The sequence below is a fragment of the Glycine max genome, chromosome 3 (genome assembly GCF_000004515.6).
Source record: "Glycine max cultivar Williams 82 chromosome 3, Glycine_max_v4.0, whole genome shotgun sequence".
Taxonomy (NCBI): domain Eukaryota; kingdom Viridiplantae; phylum Streptophyta; class Magnoliopsida; order Fabales; family Fabaceae; genus Glycine; species Glycine max.
In genome coordinates, this window is record NC_016090.4 from 32,675,777 (window position 1) to 32,685,522 (window position 9,746).

Consider the following 9,746-nt stretch of genomic DNA (forward strand, 5'->3'; position numbering starts at 1 on the left):
CCTTAGGAATTTAATAATAACACCAACAAAATAATTTATAGTAATAAGTGATTATGTAATATTGGAATACAGACTATGAATTGATCACATTTTGCTAGTTATATTATATATTTTTAATATATATACACATATAGGATTGATTCGACCTGTCTGACCTACTAATTCAATGCCTCGGTTAGGTTAGTGTTTATAACACTACTTTCATGGATTTTTACTATGTTCAACAAAACTAATTGAAAAACTAGTTTAAAATTGAAAAATAACTTATTAATTTGTAAGTGTACGATAAAATTATCTAATAAATAGCTGAACATATAAAAAGACAAAAATGAATATACTTATATGATATTTTTATATAAATTTTAATTTTATTTTGTGAATAAAAATATTTTTTGAGGTGTTATAGTTTTAATTTTTCAATTAATTTTTTATATATAGATAAATTATTTTCATCATACTTTTAGTTTTAATGATTACATTTATTTCATATTAAGTATTCTACGATTAATCTTATATTATATCTTAAAATACTTTTAATCAAATTTAAAATAAAGTAAAAAAATATACTTAAATAGATATTATATTTTTATTATGTTAATTAATGTAATAGTTAAAATAAATTTTTAAATATAAAATTATTCAAAAAATAATAAAAAAAATAAATCTAAAACATTTATCATTGTCAATTTTCATGAAATATAATTTCGAAATAATAAATTAATTATAAATAGTGAAACAGTTAAAATAAATAGTGTAATATAAAAAAATAATAATACAATAGTTAGAATAATAAAATTATGTTTTATTGTTTATATATAAAAAAAAAGATAATAAAGAAATTCAATAGTACAACGCACGTTAACAAGACCAATTAAGTCAAGCTACCATGGCCTAACATAACAGCCATTATATGTGCATGCCCGAATAGGCAATTGTGACAAGTCTACCTATAATAAATGTGTGATTACATTTAAGGAGCATTTCATTGGTCGAATGATGTCACTGAATATAATTCCATCCCCAATAATCTACTAAAGATACTTTCATCAATTATTGGCTCAAAAGGACTGTCACTAGAAAACCATGAGATACAAGATTGAAAGACAAAACACCCACAACTTGAACAAGGGAGAGAGCATAGTGCTTCAGACTGCAGTTGCATGCAGATTCATTCTGCAAGAACTGAAACATGAGGCTTAAAATCAACTATGCTCAATGCTCATTCCACGAATTGAATATACTTTACACTCTGAAGGCTTGCATTTGTGTAGCATGCAGATTGCATAACTACTTAAAAGTAGCATTCATAACTTCATATTGAAAATTTCGTGATTAAGAAAACACTATCACGAAAAAAGGCAGTATGTCAAGTCAAAACTTGCTCACGGAATCAAAAAAGGAAAAACAAAAAACACAGCAAATTGCGCAAGGAAGCACCATGTGCTTGTCTTCGCTTCTTCTGCTTCTCCAACACCCCTTTAACAGAAATGGGGCACACGAGAGGCACCTATTTCTGTCTTTTTCTACTATCTATACTTTACTTCGCAACTTTTAAACATTGATGTGATAATAAGACCTATAGCAGTGAAAGACATCACTTCTATGGCTTATTGCTAGGATTATCTCTTCTTACCCACTGCTGTTGGGCTGGTTTTCTTGGATTTCTTGCGGTTGAACTAGAGTGGTTATCACTTCTTGCTTTCTGTCTCCTTGCTCCAAAATTCCTCTGCCTGCTAGAACTAGGTATGCTGCTGTTGGATGTCCCACCTGCATGTTTTTCTGGCACAACTGCAGGTGGATCTTTTTGTTGCGGCTCATCAGATTCCTTGGTTGGTGTGGAGCTGGGCATTGCTACTGGTTGTGGAAGATACATACCGGGCAATATTACCATCTCTTTTTTGGGTTCAATCAAACCACTGTTCTCCTTCTGTAAATTTAAGATGGCTTCATATTTCTGTCTCCTATTGATCTCATCCTCTGATTGAAGGAGCTTTTCCTCTTCGTTGAGTTCTTCATTATCTGAACTCTGAAATCCAATGGAAAACAAGGACAAATATCAAGATCAACATAAAAGGAACTAATGTTCAAAACATGATTATCATCATTCAACCAATTTTTTGGAAGTAATATCAAGTTTGAAGTGTTGACACAATCCATCAAAATGTTGACTCTATAAGGCCACAAATGAAATTGACTCATGGTTTTACGACCTCTTTATCTATAACTTGTAAATGGTGGACAAAACTTTACTGCTACTTTACAAGAGTAAAATTTACTAGGGACCTTATTCACATGCATCTAACAGTCTACCACAAACAGTGACTCAGTTGGAATATGTATTTCTTAATTTTTAAATTATTCTATTCCACAGCCTAAATATCAGATTCAACACATCTAACAGAGTCTACCACAAACAGTGATTCATTTGGAATATATATTTCTTAATTTTTAAATTATTCTATTCCACAGCCTAAATATCAGATTCAACACATCTAACAGTCTACCACAAATACATTCTTGAAATGCATATATAATATCGATTACTGAAAACTATCTATGATTGAGAATAGGATGGTAGTGAAAATCACAATGAAAATGAGCATTTCACAACTATGAGAAACATGTTTGCTGACTGGTAAGATTGGCTGCTTGTGTGCCTCATGCTGCTAGGGAAACAGCAGCCAGCAAGCACATAGGAAATTTCCAATGGAAACTAGTGTGGAATGTGAACCAACTGAATGTGGAGAGAGTTGACATAAACACTAACTAGTATGATGGGTGCCTATAAAGCAGGTTGAAATAGCTTATGCAGGAGACTTCCATCTTTGAAAAAGTAAATAGGTTCTCACTGGTTCAAGTACATTTCTTTTGAACATTGCATTTAATGCTACAAATGGAATTGAGGTTGTCAATGAAATGTCAGAAGCTTAAAATATAATCCACATTTTCTTTTCACATATCTCCCTACTCTGAGAAATTACAATTGTGAGTATGAATAGAATTAAGTTGAGCCCATCATATGTTAATATAAACTTCCAAATCATATTTCTTAACCATTAAATTGTCATCAGGTTCTCTACAATAAAGGAAAATATTATTTACTGCAAGCAGCAAGGACAACATTATCAGATTGCAAGTATTATCCCAAAGGCAATTCATTCAAGTTTCAACTAGGCCAATCATCCGACTCCAGATCATTGTAGACAAACAAATACAAACCAATAATGAAATTCCCACATGCAGCCCATGCTGTAAAAGTGAAGCAAATAACTTACCAATTGGGAAGAATATGAACCAACTAGAGCAAGCACATGGTCCAAATCCTTGGCAAGAAAAGGCTTGCGACAGACTGGGCAGTTTCCAACACTCTCTTCCGTTTTCTTAGGATTATCTAACAATAAAAAACATAAATTCCTTACGCATATACTATACTATGAATTTTCACGGTATTTATTAGGAATGCATTAAAGCAGGACAAAAAAGGTAAGTATTCCACAAAAGGAAAATAGAATAGATGCTACCATGCTAGCTAAATACTGTCACGAAATCTCACATCACCTGTCTCAGTTCTCGGGATCCAACTTATATATTTGTTGGGCAACTTAACTTAGTGTCAATTGGTTTTAAGATAAAATCTAACAAATACAACCTCTAAAGCCATGAGTAAAGAAGCTGAGTCATTTGAATCAAAACGGAATGTTTTAAAAAAATATTTATAAAAAAAAAACTAAAAAAAAACTAGCCCATTAAAGTAGGATAGGTAACCCAAAGCCAAATTTATGCCAGAGACTTTCTATGCTTTCTTTGTACAAAAGAATAATTTCACATTGAAATCTACGAGGAAACTAATGTTAAATTTTCAGCCTGTCAGTGAGACTTCTCTTCTGAAGAGATAGTTGCAAATGATTATTGAGAAACAATATCAAGTAATTCTTATGGGTTCCTATCCATTTACCAAGATCCTGAATGACAAAATTTAAACCGGTATTTACTCTAATTGAAATAATGTTCATCAAACCCAATATGAATCTGAAAATTATTAATCTACTTTAGCAGCCTTAGCTCTCCAAACTTCTATGCTTCGATCATACAAAAGAACGTCATATAGAAAACTATGTTTAAAATTGTCAAAAATACCTTTCCAATTATCCATACCTTGGTTACGATGTGCAGCTGCACTATCTGTATTAGAAGAGTCTACTTTGTTAGAATTTTGAAGCCATTTCCACCATCTAATGATACATTCACTGCCAGTTATAGACAATTTACAATTAGATCTGAAGATCTAATGCTAAACCATGAAAAAATTATACTCATAGAACTTGTAAAAAATCCAATTAATTTGTAAGAACTGAAGGATAAAAATTCAGAAATATCAACTTAATAGAAGCCCACCTGTGAAAGCAATGAAAGCAAGACATTAACTTCATAAAAGGCAAGGTTCCACTTTCCTGATCTTCTGGGACCAAAGGGAATAAACACAACGGACAATCACCATCAGGATGATTCATAGATGAAAGTTTCTCTGCAGCTTCCTTCAAATACATTTCAATATTCAATAATCAATTATCAATCATTGTTGAATGAAAATCTATATGTGATGTGATACATTTATTTGCATGCTCCAAAATTTTCATATTATCCAAAGCTAGGTTAGAAACTATAAAGCAACAAATTAAAGTGTTATCAACAAAACACAAGAGTGAAAGATTACATGAAGTGACTTTTAATGAATGAGTCTGCAGTCCCCAATGTTTTGAAAACCGGACCAGCTGGTTCAACTAGGAACCGGTCTGGACACTCCAAAAAACCGGGGCATTCCAGAACCGGTCAAAATCGATGTTGAACCGGTTATTTTTAAAAAAAATTAAAGAAAATGTTTTTTATTTAATTTAAAATATTTTTAACATAAATAAAAATACATACTTAAATATTTCACATGAGTATCAATTATTTTGTCAACTATTATTAGTTTTATCTAATGAAACATATAATTTAGTCATTTATATTAATTTATAATTTTTTAGATCCTAATTTATAATAATTCTATATTAGTTTATCACTTAAAATATTATATAATATTAAAAAATATAAAACCAATTCAACAACGATTAAACCATTGAACCTTGTACTAGTGTCTTCACTTGTGCGGTTTTAAAAACCTTGGCAGTCCCACACAATTAAGACAAATAAAGTAGCTTCTAGCTTACTTGACTAGCTTAAAAGCTTTTTTGATCGAAATAGAGTTGTTTGATAAAGAGCTTACTTCACTAGCTTATAACACTTTTTCACCACGTTGAATAGAATTTGAGCTTATAAGCTCCTAGCTTGATTTTTTTTACCAATTTTTATCCTTACTGTTTTATGAGATTTCCTCATTTACCCTTATTATCTTCAAAAGCCCTTTAACATTCTTTCTCTCTCACTCACATCAAATATCATTTTTTTCATAATATAGAATTATCAAAACTATAATGAGATGTCCATTTATATTATCTCATTTCATTTAATAAAAATATTTTATAATGAGAATAAAATTAACACACACACACACACACACACACACACATATATATATATGAAAATAAATAAAATATGAAAAGTGATAATTATTTGAAAATTTATATAGTTACCAAATTTAGTGTTATGACCAAATAATAAAATATGTTCTTTTATTTCATGTCACATTTATCAAATAATTCAACAGCTAATTTTTACCAAACATTTTTTATTTCAATCAGCTTGCTTTTTAGCTTTAAGCTTCCAAACTTGTTAACTTTTCAACCTTCAGCTTACTTTACAGCTTTTAGCTAGCTTATCCACTAGTTTTTCCAAACGCAACTTTTGTCTTCTAAAGTCCTTAGGTAACCAAATACTACAGGATGAAGAAATGGATGAATGCTGTAATCTAAACATATATTTTATTTAATTAGTGATCTACCAAGGAACTCGACGGGACTCTATTCATTTACAATATTATTCACATGTAATTATAGGCGGATAGACCTCATACAACTAAAGTATACTCCGAGGAAGCAAGGTCTGAAGCAGCTGATGCTTTCTAAGGCATGATGAGGAAATCAAGGGAGATATTCACTATGGGAATCTGAACTCTGAAGCATAACAGAATGTTTGTGACAGAATGGGCCTCAGGTGGTTTCAGGTGGAGTAGAGGCAAGAGGGAGGGTAAGCTCGAACTGGAACTAAGTGGGTCACTTGAGCAGAAGGAAGCATGTCCCTCAAAGCAGTTGGGGATTATGGAGACCCTTGCTGGCCAGTAGCATGCATAATTCAAGGCAGGCTTGGGCCCAATTTCTACAGTAGCACAGTAGCAGTACAGCTAGGTTTGCTTCCTGAAGCTTCTTAAGCACCAGCCTAACTACCTCATTCCTGGGCCTAGTTCTTCTGTACCACAGATTTGGCCTTGTCATCAAATCTTAATCTTCCTATAAATCTGAACAATTGGCCCAAGAAACCAAAAACACTGACTCTGAGTCCTATCACTTTATGTTAAACTATGCAGATTTTCACCCTGCTTTTCTAAACTTTCTGCATTTGTTCTTAGTCTGATTAATTTAAAGCACTTAGATTCAAGAGTCTTCCTCAATATCACTGGCTTGAGTGCATATGAATTCATTTACTGGGATAAATATCACACGACTAAAATAGTTTGGGGAAATAGACCTTATTTTAAATAGATCTTTTCAGCTCAACTAGGACCAAAGTGAAAATGTAATCAAAGTAGATGCTATAGATTTTACTAACTAAATGATTACAAGATTATCCACAAACAAGGGGCATACATGTATGAAGTAAAACCATCAACATTACTGTTTCAAAATGTGCAGCTAGATCAATGATGCAATTGTTACCTCACATAGAGCTACAAGCATTAAACAAGGGGAGAGCTCATAGGCTTTACTCTGTATGCAATTTAATAGATACTTCTTTCTTTGTTCATCCAGACCCTTGCAATCCACAAGATCAACAGAAGGTGGTTCTTTTGGATACTATAACAAGAAAGAGACAAAAGTCAGTTTCCTATGTTACTTTATTTTAAGGCAGACAACTAGCCTTTTCCTTTTTAAAAAAGAAAAAAAAAAGTTCATTGAAACAATTAGAGTTAAGAGGATAAGAGATCAAACAACAAATAGTAGAATAAAGAAAAACATCAACAAAGTAAATCTTCCCAATCCCTCAACAGATACCTATAAGGGAAACCCCTTTTAAAAGACCAGGTGCAAGTGCTTTAAGAAAACCAAAGCTCAAATTCAAACTCTGTACATATAGATAAAGTGCATATAATACCCCAATTAACTGTATTTGAAAGCACCTGCTAACTTATATAACATATACAGAAAAATGTACCTGTGAGCTTGCTTGTATCTCCAGAACAGCTTCCACAAACTGAAAACAAAATTAACATAAACAACTAACAATCAAAAACAGCAAACAAAATTAACATAAACTGCTAGCAATCAAACACTTGTTCCAGTGGCAGAATCACACGTCTGAAATCAACAACAGATCAAGCAGTAAAGTAACTTTAACTCAACACCAACAATCACACACTTGGATTTAATTTAAATACACTTACAGTGTAAATGATTTTTACACCGTCATCCAATCATAGACTATCACGTACAATAAGATTATTGATTGTTGCAATAACTACTCTAAAAGTCAGTGATTTCTAACTAGTTAACAGCGTAAAATCTTTAACTGAAAGGGCATAAAAAGTAATCCTAAACGGTTTTTTTTTATAAAAAAAATAGTAAATACAATAGAGCAAACCCCCCATTTCAATCACTGAGATCATAAGTTCCAGTCATTTTAGTCCTTAATTTACAATTAAGTTATTCATTTTTGTCATTTTCATTCTACTGCCTTTCCCCCCACCCCCACACATAAAAAAACTAAAGAGAGAATTCTATAAAGCTTCAGCACTTATAATTTCAGAGATTAGGATCGAGGTATACTCAAATCTATTAATAACAAATATTCACACCCTTTGTGCACGAGAAATTATTTCATGGTCTGGGACAGGTGTCCTTGATCCTGACCAAATTTCATGTAACATTTTTTTTATCCACAAATGTTAGTTTGTTAAAATTTTAGTTTTTGTTAATAGAGAGAATCAAAGCCGCAACCTTTCCTCTCTTTCCTTCTTTCTTAACCATCCAACTCATCTTATATCTCCAAATTTCATGTAACATGTAGTCGAATTTTTCAATTTAGGATTAAAAGAACTCAATTATGTGTTACATGGAGATTGGCACCATTGTGCACCACTGCTAAACCTTCCAGCTTATTAAATTCATACAGCTCCATATAATAACACTGCATCTTGGAGTAATTTTTGAAGGGTTGGTGAAAATGTGAAATAAAGGAAAAAAATGGGTGATAGTAAAATTGAAGGGAAAAGAATGAAACCTGTTGGGATGAAACATCAGCGGTTCTGGGTTTGAGAGAGATGTGGAAATGGGGAGGGAATGAACGGAGAAGGACGCAATCGGTTCCATACACGGCTTCCACTGCTTCAACTTCAGCCACCACTTCTTCTTCTTCTTCCTCGTTCCCCATTCTCTCTTTTTTTTTCCCTTTTTGGGTGTAGATTATGAGAGAAGGTTCGAATTTGGGGTTTTTACGAACCAAAAGTTTGAATTTTCTTTTTTGCTGACAGATGAAAATTGAAAAGTTTGATTTGATCACCTTATATTTTATTGGAGGGTTTTTTTGTGGTTTTTTTTTTTGGTATACTATTCTATTTAGACAAATTTATATTTATATGAATCAAAACATTTTTGTGTAATTAAAAATTATATCAATGTAAGATTAATATAATTTAAAATTATTTAATATTTTTTTAATATATATTGAAATGGATTGATGTAACTTGGGTTTTTTAAATATATAAAATAAAAACTCATTTATTATATGTTTGCAATTATTTAATTTTAATCAAATTTGACATAAACAATTAAAATAATATATAATTATAGGATAGTAAAATTTATATATTATATAATTTTTTATGATATAGTAATTAATATAATTAATCTAATATAACTATAATAAAAGAGTAGTCCATGGAAAATCCTATTTTGACCCTGCTTAATTTGTTGACATGTGGCTAATTTTTTGGTTTTATGGTCTTTTTGCTCCTCCATTTTCCCTCTATTGTTGGACGAAGCCGCATGTCGTTCCTTGCAATCCCATCCTGTCATTTCAGCGTTCACATTGCAATCGCAAACACTGGCGATGGGAGAGAGAGAGAGAGAGCGAGTGGCATGGTGGCACTTGCACTGTGCAACATGTCTATTCCTGCTTGCTTCTTGTGCTCTCCACGGAGTTGTCATTTCGAAGATGTAGACCAGGACCAAAAAAAAAGGCTGCCTCTATTTCTCTAAGGTAAGTAGAAAGCCCGATTCTTTTTTGTGTTAGGGGTTTATCGTTTACCTCTTGCTTCTTCAGTTTTCGCTACTTCATGGTTTTGCAAGGTCACCCACGAAGAAGCATCCAGTTGGTAAGGCTTTTTTTGGTTTGCTGTTATGCATGTTTCCTTCCTTACTAATTGTCTTCGCTTTCTTTGTTTCCCGTACTCAAACTTCTCCACCGACATTCACTTATCTTTGTCTACACCATAAACATCAGAGAGCTGACCTTGCGTGCCTAATACGATACTCTTTTCCTATTCAATGTTCTCTTCTTCATTATTTTGTTGGTTTTGATTGTTCCCAATTAAA

At 32.1% G+C, this 9,746-nt stretch overlaps 1 protein-coding gene across 1 annotated transcript; it reads right to left on the reverse strand.

Annotated features, from left to right (window-relative positions):
- Window positions 1–1,119: 1,119 nt before the first annotated feature.
- LOC100791789 (E3 ubiquitin-protein ligase RNF25-like) lies at window positions 1,120–8,617 on the reverse strand. The gene is given in 7 exon segments (NM_001254616.2): window positions 1,120–2,026; window positions 3,276–3,391; window positions 4,156–4,247; window positions 4,396–4,535; window positions 6,873–7,010; window positions 7,369–7,407; window positions 8,434–8,617. Coding segments are annotated over 7 exon segments (1,101 nt in total). The 5' UTR covers window positions 8,584–8,617; the 3' UTR covers window positions 1,120–1,600.
- Between the last annotated feature and the right edge of the window lie 1,129 nt (window positions 8,618–9,746).